The sequence below is a fragment of the Nanorana parkeri genome, unplaced genomic scaffold, assembly GCF_000935625.1.
Source record: "Nanorana parkeri isolate BGI_ZX_2015 unplaced genomic scaffold, ASM93562v1 scaffold197, whole genome shotgun sequence".
Classification (NCBI taxonomy): Eukaryota; Metazoa; Chordata; class Amphibia; order Anura; family Dicroglossidae; genus Nanorana; species Nanorana parkeri.
Window position 1 is genome coordinate 556,057 of NW_017306465.1, and position 18,484 is coordinate 574,540.

Sequence of the window (18,484 nt, forward strand, 5' to 3'; positions counted from 1 at the left end):
AAGCTAGTAACTGATCATTTGCATGTGTAGTAATAAATCTATACCTGGGTAGGTGCCCATAAAGGGCAGGGCTGCTGATAGGGTTCATCCATTACTCCCATACTGGGCCCCATCAGGTCACTAGCCCTTCCAGTACACATGATACACAGCAGCCTGGTTATTAGGGTGTTGACTAAGGACAGGTTCACTCAGCGTATAGCTTGGTGAACCCTGTTTGCACGGCATTAAAAACACTAGGTGGAGCCACTGGGCCAATCTGTTCTAAATCGAGCCCAATGTGTACTTTTATTTGTACTTAGCCTTAGCATACCCCTCCCCCCTTCTTCCTCCTTTTTTTATTTTCAATACCTAAAAGGCATCATCACATAACTGCACTCTGTGTACCTGTTTAGTGATGGTGTATACATACAGAGTACTTGGGGGGGGGGGGGGGGGTAAATAAAAAAGGTGGATGTAGACACAGGAGGGGGGGGGGGGGGGGGGGGGGTTACATGAACCAGGACAGCTACACATACATTGACCTAGGAAGAAATTACCCCTAATGGCTAGATGCCAGCTTTTGATTTTTGTCATGCCCAGGCTGATAAGCATTGAGATCCTTTAACCCCTTCATGACTGAGGCCTTTTTTTCATTTTTTGCACCCATGATTCACGAAGGGGTTAAAATGGACCTCTATCCCCTTTCACTAAAAATGACATCAGCATGCAGCTCTGCCTGCTGATATGAAATCCTCTTACATTCATTAGTTAAACATGGTTTTCATTTACTTACGAGTAGTTTATCTACTTGTCCTCGATGTAATTTTTTAGATTGTAAGCCCTCAGGGGCAGGGCCCTCCTTACCATCTTGTCTTGAATTGTATTGTGACTGTAATGTCTTCCTTATATTGTAAAGCGCTGTGCAAACTATTGGCGCTATATAAATCCTGTATAATAATAATAATAATGTGCCCAAGCGTTGCATCCTGGGAAGGTTACATTAGCAGAGCATTGCTGGGGAATCTCATCACAAGATCTCAGGGAAAGGCATTTTCCTCCCCTGAGATGAGGTGCATGGTCACAAGTCCTAGTCACATGTGCCAGAGTTCCAGGAAGTAAAGTGAGATCTAGAAACCTGCCCTTCGTTATATGCTGGGGAAGAAAAATAAGATATGCAAAGAATACAAAGCCGGCAATTATCTAGAAGTATCTGTAGATTGTCATTACTAAACATTTCTAAAGGTGCCTTTTGTTGTTTAAAAGAAATTGAGTAACATTCTCCTTTAAACCAAGATTCCTGTTATATTTTTTGTAGATGGCATCATTGCTTTTGCCTGGGAACCCAATGGAAGCAAGTTTGCTGTGCTCCATGGAGAAGTCCCCCGGATATCAGTATCTTTCTATCACGTCAAGAACAATGGCAAAATTGACCTTCTAAGTAAGTTTGGCTTTGTCCTCAATCTTTGGGTGTTGCTAAATAGGCAGTCATACATATCTGTGCGTTTTGTGATCTATTTTGACACGGTTTTATATCTGGCTTTTAGAAATGTATGACAAACAACAAGCCAACACAATCTTCTGGAGTCCACAGGGACAGTTCTTGGTCTTGGCAGGATTGAGAAGGTGTGTACAAGATATATTATTTTTTTCCCTCAGCTTTGCTCTAATCCTACCCCTCCATTTTAATCTAGTGCAGCCGTTTCATTGGTTCATCATGGATTTACAGTAGCAATATGACAGCAGTTTGAGGTATACATAATCCTACATCTTTCCTTTCAGCATGAATGGTGCCCTGGCCTTTGTTGACACCTCAGACTGCACCATCATGAACATCGCTGAGCATTACACAGCCTCTGATGTGGAATGGGATCCAACAGGCCGTTATCTTGTCACATCTGTGTCCTGGTGGAGCCACAAAGTAAGAAGTATTTCTGTTTGTTTTAGTATGTTTCGGCTTTGTTTGAACAAGGTGACCGGACGGTAGCTTTATCAAGAGGAACCAGACCTGGTAAAAGCAAATTTAACTTCAGTAAGTTTTGGGCCGACATATGCAACAAGCCGTCCGCTCCTAAACTAAACCAGTATTTGTGTGAATCTGTTTTCTATGTATTCGTCTCGAGTCATCATGTGACCAGATGTCTATTAGGGATGCACCGATAATGTTCTGTATCGAGTACCGATGCCATGTGCCCCGAATATCAGGAAGCCGGGCAGTGGGTTATGATCTGCCTGGGAAGCCGTTGTTCTCTCGAAAGAGCAGCTTTATTGGCCTAGGCTGCCTGGCTTCCTGACCAATCAGGAAGCAGGGCGGGGCGGGTCATGAAGTGCCGTTTGGCTTCCTGATTGGTCAGGAAGCTAGGCTGCCTAGCAACAAGTGAAGCTGGCTTCACTCCCGGCTTACCGATTGGCTAGGAAGCTGGCTCTACCTGTTGGTTGGCAGTCTGGCTTCCTGACTAATTCGGAAGCTGGGAGGTAGGTCACAATCCGCAACCCAGCCTCAGCTTCCCTGATTGGAAAGGAAGCTGGCTCCATGCTCCCTCAGCACTGCCAGTCAGAGGGAGGTATCGGAGCATTTGGGCGAGTAAGATTACACCGAACATCAATTTTAAAATGTAAGTTTCTCTCTCCTCCTCCTAAAACTGGGAACCTACAGATATCTGCTGCACAAGTAACGTGTTTGTATAAGATATACTCGGTTTAGTGGTGTGGGTTGAGCATCAGCCATCTAAAATGCAAATGATATTTCATTAATGAAAACAAATCCTAGAACATTGCACATCTTTTGAATCTTTTTGCTTTTAGAATATTGTGTGCTGTAAAACAAAGCATGCTCTGTAACAGTGGTTCTCTACCTGTGTAACCTTGGGTCGCCACTTAATGACCAAGGACAAATGTGGGCCCTAAGTTACACTACACTGAAATACACGGCATTGAGGTACATCGTGTTATGGTGCGGTTTGATTGAACTGTGGGCAGGAGATGTGTTTGAGGTACCATTCGATTTGAATCGCAACGCTTCTCCTGCACCAGGACCTATAGTAGGTGCGATTGCGTGGTACAGTACGTTAATCTCGCAGAACTGTGCAATTAACGCACTGTACTAGTGTGAATGGGCCCTCAAACACTGACAGACGCACGCAGTCTCGCACACACTGACATTCTCACACACGTACACACTCTGCGTGTGTGTATATGTATATATAAATTTGATTTAAAGATCTACCCAGTCTCCCTTCCTTATCAGAACTGGGGTCCAGTTTGTGCTGCTGTGCTGTGACTGAGCTCCATCCATATATGCTGTGCTTGTACAGCTCCCTAGTAGAGGTGCCAGGAGCCAGAATGTGATGTCACTCGGGGGGCACAGGGCACCGAGGGAGCTATAAGCAATGCAGGTATAGATTCAGCTTCCTTGCAGCTATACACCTAGCCCACCCACCTCAAAGTGACATTCGGCACCAGAAGGCAATGGCTGCCTGGAGCCAGAACTGACAGTGCTGTGCTAGGGGGAGGCTGAGGATGCTATCGCCTAGTGTGGTGGAATGCACGCGGCCACCCACTGAACACGGGGTTGAGAACCACGGCTCTATAAGATGCTTGCTCATGGTGAAATGTTTACATCTGAGTCTCACCCAACAGGAAAAGATTTGGGTTTATTTTATTCCAGTCATGTTTGAACACAATTTTTTGTTTTGTAGGTGGATAATGCGTACTGGATGTGGACATTCCAAGGTCGTCTTCTCCAGAAGAACAACAAAGATAGATTCTGTCAGCTCTTGTGGAGACCAAGACCCCCAACTCTGCTGACTGCAGATCAGATCAAGGTACGTAAATACTGTGGGTGTGTACCACAAATCGTGCATGGTGTGTGGCGATACTTGGCTTTTAAAAGTATTGCGCTAATAGAAAAGAACGCCATTGAATTATTTAAAAGGAACGTATGGTTTCTTTGCTGCCTGTTGCCTGCAACAGTAAAGGGTCTAGGAACTGAACACACAGATTTCCATTGTGATTTGACCGTTACCACCAGACCAAAGCAGCATTATCTGAATTCTGCATGAATAAATTGATTCCCTCTGCAATCTACTGTCAAGGGGTAAAGAGGTAAACGTCAATAATAAACCAAGACATAGTGGTGCCATATGAGAAAAAAAAATCTAAGGCTGTATGATCATAAAGCCTCTTCACTCTTATGTAGCCCAAAAAGACTCCACTATGAATTATTAGTGGTATGATAACAGGTCTTGGACATGGCAAAGGTGGAAATATCAGTACACGAGGAACTAGCTCTAGAAATATTTCTTAGCTTACATTTGTGACGAGCCTGAAGTACAATGTGTTTGACTTTTAAAGTGACTTCTTGTTGTCCCCCCCCCCACAGATAATCAAGAAGGATTTGAAGAAGTACTCAAAAATATTTGAACAGAAAGATCGCTTGAGTCAATCTAAAGCATCAAAGGTAAAATATTGCAAATGGGTCTCAACCTTCCTGCATTTTGATTATGATTACCCTGTAACTATATAAAATAACTTGAGGATTTATTTTCAGGTATCAGTTCTGTGATGTTGGGATACTAGGTGTTTGTATAATGTAGCTGTAAAAAAAGAAAAGTTAATCCCTACTGGGCAGTGAAGGTGCAGAATTTCCTAATGTCAAATAGAGATGCACAGGAGATACCTAGATATAGGCCTTGCCTATAGGATGGAGGGCATAGAAAGACCATGCACTGCATATTGACCAGAGGGGAACTCCCTGCCTTGAAATCGCAGTAGCCTTATGGAGGGCACTGAAGGGTCATGAATTTTAGTGTCGCTGAAAGCAGTATTTTATTCAGCACTGGAGTTTTAAAAGTTTTAAAGGGATCTTATAAAATAATACTTCTACATAGGAAGCAGTGGTAAAGATCTTGCATAGAATATGCAAAAGTATAGTCTACTTTCCCAAAAATGTTTAAATCGCACCATGCTTACTTTTAAGTCCAACCAATATTGGATTTACACATCCCTAAATCTCTAGAATGCAGCAAGTGGCTTTTCACAGAATACTCTTCCAATAACACTGGATAACCAGCAATGAGGTCAGCGGCCTTCAGATTCCAGTGTATCCAGAAACTAAATCCATGGTTTGATTCTCTACAGCAAGGAGCAGCACTCCTCACACTAGATGTTCATTTGCATCTGGTCATTTCTTGGCATTCATTTTTTTTTTTATGCCAACCACTGTAGACCGCTATACAGTCACAGGATCAGTTTAATCAAGTGCAGCATGATGTCTCAGCTACTGGAAAGTGGATGTCCCCACTAGACTTTTTAAAAGATCACTCTGGTCTTGCCACTGGTAAGATCCTCCTCTGGTGTGTTCTTGCATGTATGTTAACGCATCAAGCGGGCAACAACCCAGTAGCAGTATCTGTTTTTCCATTTTGTCCTGTTAATACTTCCCAATCATTGGTTCAGACTGGAGCTGTCAAGACAGTCTGGTGTGTCAGCTAGTTGGGTGGACTTGTGTGACATCCCAGCTATATCGGATGGTAAACGTAGATTTACATTGTTGTGGCCCAGCTATCCATGTGTGGTGACTTTAATCTGCAGATTCCAGGCACCTTGCAATTTACACTTGGTTGCAGGTTTGGCTGTGATGCTTTAGAGCAGTGGTTCTCAACCTGTGTAACCTCAGGACCCACATTTGTCCTTGGTCATTAAGTCGTGACCTAAGCTGCACTGCTATAGAATGCACGGCAGTGTGGGCTGCTGTGCTGTGAGGGAGCTCCATTCATATGTGCATTGCTTGTATAGCTCCCATGCGTGCCTGTAGAGGTGTCTGGAGTTAGAATGTGATGTCACTCCAGTCCAGGCACCTCTACGGGACACATGAGGGAGCTGTAAGCAATGCAGCTATGGATGGAGCTCCCTCACGTCCATACCCCCAGCCCACCCCAAGTCAGCACTTAGTGCCGGGCAGCATATTTTGAATGGCTGCTCGGTTTGTGAACTGACAGTGCTGCGCTAGGGGGGGGGCTGTGGAGCCTCTCACCTAGAAAAGTGGAAGTCATGCAGTGACCCACTGAACATGGGGTCGTGACCCACTTTTGGGTCACGACCCACCAGTTGAGAACCAAGGCTTTAGAGTAACTGATCAAATATGAACGCTGCTGATCAATTGGGCACGTTGTTGGTTTTGCACATGCCACCTGTCTGAAAATTTTAGTTTTATGGACACCGCTTTGAAACTTTTTTTCCATTTGAAAGGAATTGGTTGAACGCAGAAGGACCATGATGGAAGAATACAAGAAATACCGTGAGCAGGCACAGAAGATGTACTTGGAGCAGAAAGATGCCCGTCTGGAGCTCAGAGGAGGTTTGTATATAATCATATCTCATTATAATGGGCTAACAGACATGTGCATCTCATTATGTTTCCTTCTATTTCTTGTGTCTATTAGGTGTGGATACAGATGAGCTGGACAGCAATATTGAAGACTGGGAGGAGGAAGTCATTGAATTCTTTGTCACTGAAGAAATTATTCCATTGGAAGAGTAATCCATTAGAGTTACAGTAAGTTTTTTTTTTTTTTTTTCCCCCCCCCCCCCTCTCACCCGGGAATTAAGAAGCTCTCGTTATAAATCACAGGCGGTAATAGAGCAGGGACTCCATCAAAGGACTCAAGAAAATCACCTTACTGGAAGCCAAGGAGAGGAAGATTACCAAAATGTCAGCAAAGCCAAACAATAAATAACCCTGGTCATACACTCTTCACCATTTCTGTAAGCGAAGGCAAAGCTGAAAATGTTGTGCCTGTCGACTGCTTTCTGTTTGCATAGTTCTCAGTTCTCTCTGTTTACAGAACACTTCCCTCTTTCTAATGGAGATGAGGAGGAGGTGTTCTCTAGTCCGAATAGTAGGTTGACAACGCTGCTTTTCCACACATACAGTACCAACAGTGAAAAGTGATCATTTTCACTGTGGGACAGAAAGCATGTTAATGTCAGATTGACCAGGAAAAAATATTGAGGGGGAAAAGAGAAATAATGCAGCCACTATATTTAAAGGATCTAAAGGAAAAAAAATGAATACAGCCAGTTCTTAAAGCACATCTGTGTTTGTGTGTGCACTTTAATATCTATCTAGCCATTCATTTCCAGCCTAGTTTAGCTTAAGTTTAGGCCAGTACAGCGTAGTGATCATCGCTTCTGCATTGTAGCACTGGGGTCGGGCTTGCCCCAGGACATGACAGTCCAGCAGATCTCTTTTGATCACTGTCCAGCCCCAAGAACCCTATGATGGTCTTCATTCGCATATCAAACAGTCACGGGCAGCTCACGATATTAAGGAACCTTTCCATCAAAGATGTATCATAGATGTCAATTATTTTAGCTTCCAACAGGGGTCCCTGGTTCGAATCCTGGCCAGGTCACTATCTGGATGCAGTTTGCATGTTCTCACTGTGGTTGCGTGGGTTTCCCCTGGGTACTCCGGTTTCCTCTCACACTACAAAGGCATGCTGGTAGGTAATTGGCTCCTCTCTAAATTGGCCCTCATATGTATGTATTAGGGATGCACAAATACTAGTATCGGTGCCGATGCCAAGTATTTGGGCGAGTACTCACACTCGCCCGAATGCTCCAATGCCTAGCCCGATACTTCCGGTATTACGAGGGAGCATGGAGCCGGCTTGGCGGGCAATCAGGTAGCTGGGCGCCGCGTCATTACACAGCGTCCGGCTTCCTGATTGGCCAGAAAGCTGGCTCCATGCTTTCTCGTCGCCTAGTGACGAAGCATGGGGACGACTACCCTGTTAATCCGGAAGCCTGGTGGCGAGCCATTACACCCTGCACGGCTAATCGGGAAGCCAGATGGCGAGTCATTACACGCCGCCTGGCTTCATGAATGGGACTTCCTTGAGGGCAGAAACTGATGTGAATGTGCAACTATGTAAAGTGCTGTGTAAATTGTCATCGCTATATAAATACCTGTAATAAATATATATTTTTTTAGTCCGGAAGAAACCTGCCGCTGTTCCATTTTAAATGTTCTCCTTTTTTCTTCATGCAGCGTTCTCCTTCCTGACATCAGCAATTGTTCTCCACCAAAACACACAACTCCAAGGGTCTGTCTTAGTCCTTCTCCCGCGACCTTGAATGGACATTACATCATTCCTTTCCGAAGTTGTGCCTTTTAAATCTTCTCTGGAGGATCTTTTTAAAGAGCGCTACTTTTAGATTGAATACTCTGTACCACCACTGGATCCATCAAGCGAAGGAAACTGCTGCTGGTACTCAGAGTCACTTTGTTTCGCCATGACTCTGCTTCCTGACGCTCGATGCACGTTGGTTCAGCTTGCCAAGAGCCTTTTCTACTTCCCTACTGAGAGGACAGTTAGCTGTTCTTACTGGCAAATAAGATACAACAATATACTTGGACTTGCTACACCTTTTAGTGTGCTGAACCGGCACTACAGTGGACTGTACCCTCCTCCATTCAGATTGCGATTTTGCAGGATTAAAGATGGAATTTAAAGTAAACCTATATTTAAAATACTTGTGTGCTTTTGTCTTCTTACACTAAAGAGCTCTTTATTCAATCCTCTTGTTTCAGCTATTGGTAGATTCAAGTGGACTAAATCACCTTCCAACTTTGAGATTCCAACACTGGGTTGTGTTAACCCTTTCACTGTGTATCCCTCACGGTGCTGGCTGCGAGCCCCTGTAAACACTTCTGGCAGCTATATAGCTATAGCTGCTGGGACTCTGTTTACTTGTGAAGCCGACTGTTGGGCGGGGGACCAGTTTACTGGCCCATTGAAGTGATCTGGGGGCAGCTCAGTTTTCATGGATAACCCTAAACGAATGGCCTGTACAGGCTTCTGAGAGGACAGTTGGCTGTTCTTACTGGCAAATGAGATACAGCAATATACTTGGACTTGCTATACCTTTTAGTGTGCTGTACCGGCACTACAGTGGACTGTAGTTGCCTATGGACAATTTGGGTTATTGTCGCTGTTTCAATGGTGCATGCAATTTTTAAGCTTGGCATGTTGGGTATATATTTACTTGGCATAATCCCATCTTTTATATTTGATAAAAAAGGGTATTATAATGTGCATGTGCACCAAAATTAACTTGTGCATATTTTTTACTGAAATTTATAAATTGATAGAGTTGCGCTAATATCATGCGACATAACAATTTGTAGCTGCCTCCATTTTATTTTACAGGCTCTGTGCTTTCAGGAAATATATAACCCTTGGGAGGGTTGAGTAATTTCAGTAATTAAAATGTGCATTATAACATGTGCAGAAACAAAACACCCTGGCAGCAAAAGGGTTAAAAGAAAGCCTTCCTGACAAATATGTTGGCTGCCTTTGCTGATCACCTTGTTAGGATGCTAGTCGTCTGTCTGGCTTTGAGTCCCTTAAGCTGGCCAAACACCTATAGATTATCGTTTGATGTTATTTTTTGTGTGATCTGCCAGTTGATGGGAAGTGAACAATCAGAATTATTGTACAACTGGGCGAATTTCCTCGATGGGTCAGGCTACAAAATGTTTTTCGAATAGTATGAAAATCGATGGCTTAGTGGCGTTTTCATATGAAAAAATTGCAACATTAACACTGCACATGCGCAAACGAAAGTTCGTCCTGTCGAAATTCAGTCAGTTAATATTGCCAACGAACGATAATTGAAATCCACATTGGTGTGTGATTGACGGGGCAGTCGTACGGAAATTGACGGGATGAAAAAAAAAAGGTAAAGCCATGTGATCCACTGTAGCTGTAAATCGGCATAAGCAATCTAAAGCCATGTGATCCACTGTAGCTGTAAATCGGCATAAGCAATCTAAAGCCATGTGACCCACTGTAGCCATGTGACCCACTGTAGCTGTAAATTGGCATAAGCAATCTAAAGCCATGTGACCCACTGTAGCTGTAAATCAGCATAAGTAATCCATTTGCCTGATAAATGATCTCATCCTGGTTGGAACATAACTTGTCTCTCTACCTCACTATTCTCTACAGAGGTGGTATTTTTCTATGTATGCCTATAGGTTATCAACCATATCGCTTGATGTGTATTCTTACACACTATAGCGGTATTAAATTATTATTTATAGTCTGTTTAACCACTAGGGAGAGTGGGGTGGTAAACCCGCTTCTTGTCCAGGCCATTTTTCAGTATTCAGCGCTGCGGTACTTTGGCGTTTATTTAGTCATGCGACACCATAGCGAAATTAATTTTATACCATTTTTCTGGGGACAGATCGAGCTTTCTTTTGGCTGTATTTAATCACCACTGGGGTTTTTATTTTTTACTATAAGAAGGAAAAATAGTACCAAAAGTTTTGAAAAAAAAGCCCTTTCACCTACGTTATGAAACTTTTTTTTTTTCACGTTATTCTGGTAAGATATAAAAGACGGGGCCATGTCTAGTAAATGGATACAAATAAAATTGTGTGCATCTGAAAAAAAACACAAAAAAAAACACCCAAAATTGGCCATAGGCGATGCTTTAAAAGCTTTTGCCTCTCATCAGTTTAGTGTTAACAATGATTGATAGTAAAGCTAGCAATAATTCTAGGACTATGTGATGGCGAAGAGGATGGGTTGGGTCCTGTTTATAGATACATGAGGGGTCTATTGGACCCCTAATGTCACCTATCGATGCTTCTTGACAGGATGAAAGCAGAAGTGATCGGACGGGAGATCAGCCGCTGGAAGTGTGCTGATCTTCATACGATCCAGGCACAGATGGACGCCGTGCTTGGACTGGCATGGTGAGTTGCTGGATCGGAAGGAAATCACCACAATTCCATGGTCAGCCGGCTGCTTAAGGGGTGGTGCACACTTCCCGCACCATACAAGCAATCAGATGCTCTATACCAGTGGTTCTCAACCTGTGTAACCTCAGGACCCACATTTGTCCTCTGTCATTAAGTTGAGACCCAAGTCGTATCGCAATGGAACGCACGGCAGTGTGGGCTGCTGTGCTGGAGCTCCATTCATATGTGCATTGCTTGCACAGCTCCCATGTGTGCCCGTAGAGTAGCTGGGAGCCAGAATGTGATGTCACTCCAGTCCAGGCACCTCTACAGGACATGCAATGGAGCTACAGTATAAGCAATGTACATATGGATGGAGCTCCCTCATGGCCATACCCCCAGCCCACCCCACCTCAAGTCGACACTCGGCACCGGGCAGCATATTTTGAATGGCTGCTTGGTGTAAGAATGGACAGTTCTGCGCTAGGGGGAGGCTGAGTAGGCTCTCACCTAGAAAAGTGGAAGGCATATGGCGACCCACTGAGCAAGGGGTCGCGACCCACTTTTGGGTCACAACCCACCAGTTGAGAACCAAGGCTCTATACACACCCAAATGCTTGTATGTAACAGCTGTCGGCGGCTCTGTAAACATTAGTTCAAGTTTTGCACGCTCGCTCACTCACTCGCACACACTCGCCCTCTCTCTCTCGCCATTTAATGACAACAGACAGAAGGTAAATGGTTAAACCAGCTGCTATCAAGTTTAGCAGATTTTAATCTGGTTTCTAGCAGTGCTGAATCTATCGGCTTGTTTAAAGTAACAGTTTGTGAGCAGAGATCTTAAAAGAAATGCAATCTCCAGAGTGAAGCTGAAGGGAGCTTTACAAATCTTCAATGAAGCTGCGAAAAGCTTTGCAAATCCTCCTGTGCACGCGGCTCTTATACAAACTAAAGGTTGTGTGTGCAATTCTTCACAGACACAGCCAGGCAGGTATTTATTACATATTTAAGTGTACTTGGCTTTATTTACCTCTGTGCGGACCACATGATAAGGTGCATGTGGGAAATGAAATCTTGGGTGCTGATTCTCAAAAGAGCAAAACTTCAGTTCAAAGATTATTTTCAGGCAGATAGACAATTCACAAATGAATGCAGTTCTGTGTTCATTAATACATAATGACATTTATTTTATTTAATGAAGCTGCGTACACGCTTGAATTTGATAATGCCCCTGTACAGCAGAGCTTAGATTGGGAGAGGAAGAAGCAGCCCAAGGAGCCAAGCAGTTCTTATGTACTAAAAGAAGCATGCTGATGGGCAGAAGGAAGAGTGGCAGAGATGAGTTTGTGCTTCTCTTTTCACTGTCCAGTCACAGGCCCATGGATGAACAAAACATGCGTATCTCTGTCGTAGGCATTCATTTCAGGAACAGTCTCCCCATAAATCTGCAAAAAAATAATAAGTCCAGGTGACTAGACTTGCGGTATTTTTCTTGAAGACGTTTCACCGGTCATCCAACCAGTTTTCTCGATTTGTGATTCCCTGGGAAAAAATATGGTGAATGTCTCCCCATAAGATTATATGTGCATGTAGTTTATGTTATTTACATGTATAAGTCTCCTGTGTGTAGACATCCAAAAGCCCTGAGATTGCTGCTGGGCATTGTCACCTAGATGTGATGTCTGCAACCCCAGATGACTGGATGACACGTGTTCTTCATTCCTCACCTGGCAGCTACCTATAGGGTTGCAGGGAGGGGTGGAAGAGCTGGGTCAGCACAGACCATAATTAGACACTCCATTGACCTGAACGGAGGCCGTGGCTTTTGTCAGAACAGTTCCGGTAGAACTTTGATGTTATATATTTATATGCTATGCCCAGATTACTGGAAGGATAGAAAAGGTGCAAGCTCTGCCTCTTTGGAATAGATGGTCGTTTTGCATATTAGATCTCAAGTTCAGAAGCTAAACCCCTGGCTTTGGCTTATGACATTTTAGGTTTTTTTTAAAGGGATTTTCATAATTTATGAATTAAAATTGGTCCGATTGATGTAGCTTTTGTGTTGAAGGCTGGAAACGCAACAAGATGAACAGAGGGACATCCCAGAATCATGCCAATGACTTGTAAAGTGGAATTGCAGTTCCAGAGAAATACTCTTTGTTTTTACCTCCTGTCACCCCCATTACCCGTCTGATGAAGATACAAGTGCAGACCTTGAATGCTGCGGCCTACACAGTGCAATATTCTGAAAAGTCAAACGTACTCGGCCTAGTACGTGAATTCACATGTAGAACAATTGATCGATGGAACAGATTTCTTCCTTATAGCTTATTGCCCAACTGGTGGGTGGTGACCCCGCGTTCAGTCGGTCACTGTGTGTCTTCCACTTTTCTAGGTGAGAGACTCCTCAGCCTTCCCCTAGCGCAGCAATGTGACTTCTCGCACCTAGCAGCCATTGAAAATATGATGCCCGTTGCTGAGTGTCTGCTTGAGGTGGGGTGGGCCTGGGGTTTGGCCGCAACTGAGCTCCATCCATATGTGCATTGCTTACAGCTCCCTCGTGGTGCCTGAGCCAAATGAATGTCACATTCTGCAGCTCCCATGCGGCACCTCTAAAGGTGCGCATGGGAGCTGTACAAGCAATGCGCATATGGATGGAGCTCTGTCACAGCACTGCAGCCCACACTGGACCCCAGGCTAAGGATCTACTCCAGTTATCGTAAGGTATGTCGACTGGGTTAAAGATCAAGAAAAAAAATGTATGTGTGTGAGAGAATGTGTCTTTGGTTGTGTGTCTGTGGTTTTGAGGGCCCGTTCACAATAGTACAGTGTGTTAATCGCACAGTCCCATGCGATTAACACACTGTACCATGAAATTGCACCTCCCGTGCGTTCTGTTGTGGGAGGTGCGTTGCATTGCCATTCATTTGAATGGCACCCCAAACGCATTTCCCACCCACAGTTTGATCGCCTGCACTGGAACGTGCGGTACCGCAATGCTGTGCATTCCAGTGCAGTGCGACTTGGGTCACGACTTATTGACGGAGAACAAATGTGGGTCCTGAGGTTACACAGGTTGGGAACCACTGTTTTATAGTATGTCAAGCCAAAAACTTTTTCCTATTTTCAGCAGTGGGGAAAGATTTGAACCTCTGCTGGGTCTTACTGCCCTCTGGGGGTCAGTTAAAGAGTACTTTCTGTCTTGCAGACAACAATGTCACTTTTGAGTATAACAAAATCAGAATACTGTATCTGTCAGGGATCAGGGTTTTAAACACACAGATAGTGATATTGGTTAACAAAATGACAGTTGGGTCACCGCAGCAATGCCAATGGAAACATATCCAGTAGGACACATTGTAGGGAGTTGAAAGTATACCCCTAATATTCAGATAACGTTTTGGAGGATTGTCATACACCTTCAGAGCCGCGGAGACAAGATGAACCCCTCTGACCGGCGGCCACCCTCCACCCCGACTCAGCCGAGGGAGCAACGCCATCCCGGTCTCGGCCCTCGCCGGGCACTGAAGCAGGAAAGAGAGCCAGCATACCCGCTGCAAAGCTAGAGGGGCTAGCTGGAGGCCCAAGGTAAGCTTGTTACCTAAGATTTCAAGGAAGAAAACAACCCCATGGCTATTCGCCATATGGAGGCTCTTCCCAAGCGTTCCTGTGACCCGCATCCTCAGGTTGCCTGAGGAAACACAAGACTGAGGTGCTGGCCGAAAGGCGGGCCTTTTAAAAGGTTATTGGTGACGTGTTTCCTGTGGGATCGGGAGGAGCCTCCATATCTCAAGATGCTGTCCTGGAAGATGTTAGGGGGAAACTGTTGCTTCCAACAGTCCAACCAACAAGATCTCTTTATAGGGCAAAGATATACATACGTCATGGTGCTGCTTCCTCCCTGGCTGGATGACTGAGGAGCTACACCACAGACGCAGGTATTTTTTCCCCCACTTTTTTAACGATCTTGTTGCTGGTGTGATATCGCAAGTTTCACATGATCTTTAGGTCTTATGATTAACTGAAGGTGATGATAACAAGCAACAATCCAGATCTCAAGCATCACTGGGGAGGATTAGGATATTACTGACTTTCTTAAAGCACCTCTAACATCACAGGGAGATCTTTAACCTGTTGGAGAACACATGGATACATGGGTGTTGGATGCAGAAGCACATCCAGAATCTGCATGCAAGGATTTGAAGTGTTTTCCTTCAGATATGGGTGGGAAGTGCCTGCAAACAGAGCAGTGGGACAGCAGTATCTAAAGCTGGCAGGATGGTGCAAGAAACATTCAGGGCAGCAGGAAGCCCTCTCATCCTCAGTGACAACAGGGTATGTGCCCCCCTTATAACAGATTTTTGCATGGTTTCATTCATTCTTAATAAGTGCCACTGCATTATGGTTAGGACTAACTCGCAAGTGGAGCTATTTTTTTTCATGTCTGCTAGGTTTACCTGCTTTGTGGAAAATGCCTGTCTACAGACAACAGTAGCTCAAGCTCCAGTATACACGCACGCACACACACACACACCTACACCTCTGAATGAGGCAGTTTGAAACTTATGAAATAAAAAAAACTGACTATTATAATTTCTTCAATTTAACTTTTATGTAAATCAGCTGGTGTAGGGGAGAGTAGTGGGTACAGACACAAGTATGTAATCGTGTCAGATCCGGCAACTGTACCTGCTAAGGCAAGAAAGGCAGGTAAAGTACCCATTAAATATAAAAGATTATTCATCTAAAAATGTTGTCAGTAAGCCAGTTTATCTAGATCACGGAGTGCACGTCAGGCTCTTATCACATGCTTGGAACAGATGCTAAGTGTCTCCATACACACAGGTACCAGCATATGAGTTGATGCAATGGCGCCATGGGAATAGACCTTTTCCTTTGTGTCTTAGCACAGGTGTGCAGTGTAGAAGATAAACCAATAATGCTGTATCATAACTCTCAGTACTGAACAGACGTAATGCTGATCCCACGTTGACAACACTGTGTCTGGGAGACCTATGCAGAGGGATATTCTGAGAAGACAATGAACATCAAAGAGGACTTTCAGAACCACCAAATCACAGTAAGTCATGCTTGTCCTCAGGCAGTATTTAATTACCTGGACAAACAGTGTTCAATAAAAGTCGTAGGATAGAAATAGCAAAAAATCAGTCCAGATTATATTTTGTTTTTTAATGCAGTAGATTTGGACCAAAATGTATTTAACTGGACAGGAATTCTCCTCCATGCAACCAGTTAAAGTGGATCCTGTACACCAGTGGCGGATCAATTGTACCTTACCATACGTGGGCTATTTTCAATTCATACGCTGTCAGTTTAATGTGATCCTCCATAGAGGTCAGTGTACACAGACATACTGCATGTGATTTGCTTCGGCAATGGGCTTGTGGAACATTTCTACAGGAATTGGAACACAGCCTTTGAATTGGACCTTGTGAAGCGGTAAACTCATTGCAAATTGCTCATACAAAGGTGACAGAGAATATGCAAATGAGGATTCCAGGTACAGGGAGTATGCATACTTATTGTGTATGATCATACGATAATCTTAACAGAAATGTATTATTGAGGACAGTACAAGGGTTAACATTGCTGATCAACTTCTGAATCTTCATGAGCCCCCTAGAGTCTTTGGACACTGGGAAGCTACTAGTTCTGCCCTTATAATCTGCCAATATTTTATATTTCCGGGTTCCAGGTCAGCGACTAACTTTGTAGTGAAGCCTGGATTGAGAATGCGCATTGCATTAGTGCACGTTGATGCATTGCAGTTCCATTCATTTCAAATAGCACCACAATGTACAAAAAGCGCTGCGCAAACTGTTGGCACTATATAAATCCTGTATAATAATAATAATGCACCTGCACAAACATGCAGCATGCACTAAATGTTCATGTGATAAGGTTCCTTACAGCCCATAAAGCCTATTCAAGGATAACATTGCAGCGTATAAGAAGTACAAAGGTCCTGTATGGCATGATTCTACATGTAATCATAGAAAGAAAGACACTAGAGCCTAAAATTGTTGAACGTGACCTGTTAGAGCTAATCAGAAGTCTTTGGTGCATGCTGGTCTTTCTGGACCCCAAATGTGTCTGTAGAAGCTCAGTGAATGTTTCCTATGTGGTATGGCTGGCTTTGTGGGAAACGACCATCCAGACCTGCAGACATCTTTTATTCTGAGTAATACTGTATTTGCTTCTTCTGAACATCTTACAGGTTGCTTTGCGAATCCGTCCATTTAACCAGGTGGAAACGGAGAGAGGTGTTCAGTGTATTACATATAAACTTGGTGAACAAGTGAGTAACAGGATTTCTTTTTTTTATATAGTAATAATGTAAAACATTTAAACTATTTTTTAAATATTCACTACTCACAACCACTGGAAGCTACTCCACAGACCACCGATATCCTCTTCTCTGGTTCATGGGTGCGCTCTCCTTCGGGGGCCGTCCTCCCCATAGAATAGTTTGTGATGATGATGCATACCTCTTCCATGACATTAAAATCAACTGTATTTTCCAAGCACCAAAACTGATAGACACTCCACCCATTAGTACTATTAGTAGTAAATACAATTATATGTTACGAGATTGGGAATATACCTCCAAGTAAGTAGGAAGTGTTAGAGTGATTTGCTCTTTAGTGCTCATCTATGTCCATTAATGTGTGTATACATATTTCCTTCACCACCCATTCCCACTTGCTCTATGGTTAGGCACCAAATTTATCAGACACTACACCCATTACTAGTAATAGTAGCCATCCCTTTGTCAGACACTACACCCATTACTAATACTAGTACTAGCCCCTTTGTCAGACACTACACCCATTACTAGTAATAGTAGCCGTCCCTTTGTCAGACACTACACCTATTACTAATACTACTAGTAGTCCCTTTGTCAGACACTAAACCTGTTACTACTTCTAGTAGTAGTCCCTTTGTCAGACACTACATCCATTACTACTACTAGTAGTAGTTCCATACTATTACTAGAAGCAATTTGAATCACTATGATTAGGCTCCATTAAGTCACGAAACATGCCTAACATTTTGGGGCTTGGAAAATGAAGGTGATTTTAACTTCAAGGAAGTGGTGTGCAGCTCGGTCACAAACTATTAGGATCTATAGAATATGTATAAGTTTAAAGGAGTTTTCCACTTACAGCACCTTAGTGTAAAACCTTTCCAGCACCGGGCCAGTGACAAACCTAGAGATATCAGTGTGTACTACCAAGAGAAGGAGTGTGAACAAGGTGGCCCTTCTCCTAAGAGGAAAGTTGATGATACCAGTGAAAGAGCTTGTATCACTTTGCAATGGTCTTTTGTTTTTATCCTCATCATGTGGCAGCCGGTGTCACTAGGAGCTACCCCTGTGATATCTTTACAAAACCTGCAGCAGCAGTGCTCCCAGGCTGTTATGCTGCTAGGACGATAAAATATTTAAATGAATGGATTTTTAAATTTATTATAAGGGGAAACCTTAAGGTCATTGATGTTCAATCAGTTTTGTTGCTGTCCTGTGTACGTTGGTTCACCCTCGGAGTTGGTAACCAAGCAAATAGTCATACATGGGTAACATCCATAGAGAATGATGACCTGCATGTTATACTGTGTCTATGCAACTATAGAGAGAGCACCTGCTTCCAGAAGGACCAAAATACTGCATGGCCCTGGCAGTGGCGTAACCAGAGTTATGGGTGCCCGGGGCAGAATTTTTTTCGCCCCCCC

At 43.7% G+C, this 18,484-nt stretch overlaps 2 protein-coding genes across 5 annotated transcripts in view; both read left to right on the forward strand.

Moving 5' to 3' along the window:
- Window positions 1-15,976, forward strand: part of EIF3B (eukaryotic translation initiation factor 3 subunit B) — a 31,113-nt gene extending 15,137 nt beyond the window's left edge. The window contains exons 12-19 of one of the 4 annotated variants that reach the window (XM_018555460.1): window positions 1,295-1,417; window positions 1,524-1,602; window positions 1,759-1,897; window positions 3,675-3,800; window positions 4,358-4,435; window positions 6,226-6,334; window positions 6,420-6,532; window positions 15,964-15,976. In XM_018555460.1, the coding sequence (XP_018410962.1) occupies window positions 1,295-1,417; window positions 1,524-1,602; window positions 1,759-1,897; window positions 3,675-3,800; window positions 4,358-4,435; window positions 6,226-6,334; window positions 6,420-6,517 (752 nt within the window). In that variant the 3' untranslated portion in view covers window positions 6,518-6,532; window positions 15,964-15,976. Of the gene's footprint in view, window positions 1-1,294; window positions 1,418-1,523; window positions 1,603-1,758; window positions 1,898-3,674; window positions 3,801-4,357; window positions 4,436-6,225; window positions 6,335-6,419; window positions 6,533-8,018; window positions 8,515-15,963 lie in introns of those variants that run through there. The other 3 variants (XM_018555457.1, XM_018555456.1, XM_018555458.1) reach the window with 3 other exon arrangements.
- The window catches only part of LOC108786195 (kinesin-like protein KIF19), a 31,179-nt gene continuing 28,468 nt past the window's right edge, over window positions 15,774-18,484 (forward strand). Inside the window, exons 1-2 of the mRNA XM_018555440.1 lie at window positions 15,774-15,812; window positions 16,971-17,051. Of these exons, the coding sequence (XP_018410942.1) occupies window positions 15,774-15,812; window positions 16,971-17,051 (120 nt within the window). The remainder of the gene's footprint in view (window positions 15,813-16,970; window positions 17,052-18,484) is intronic.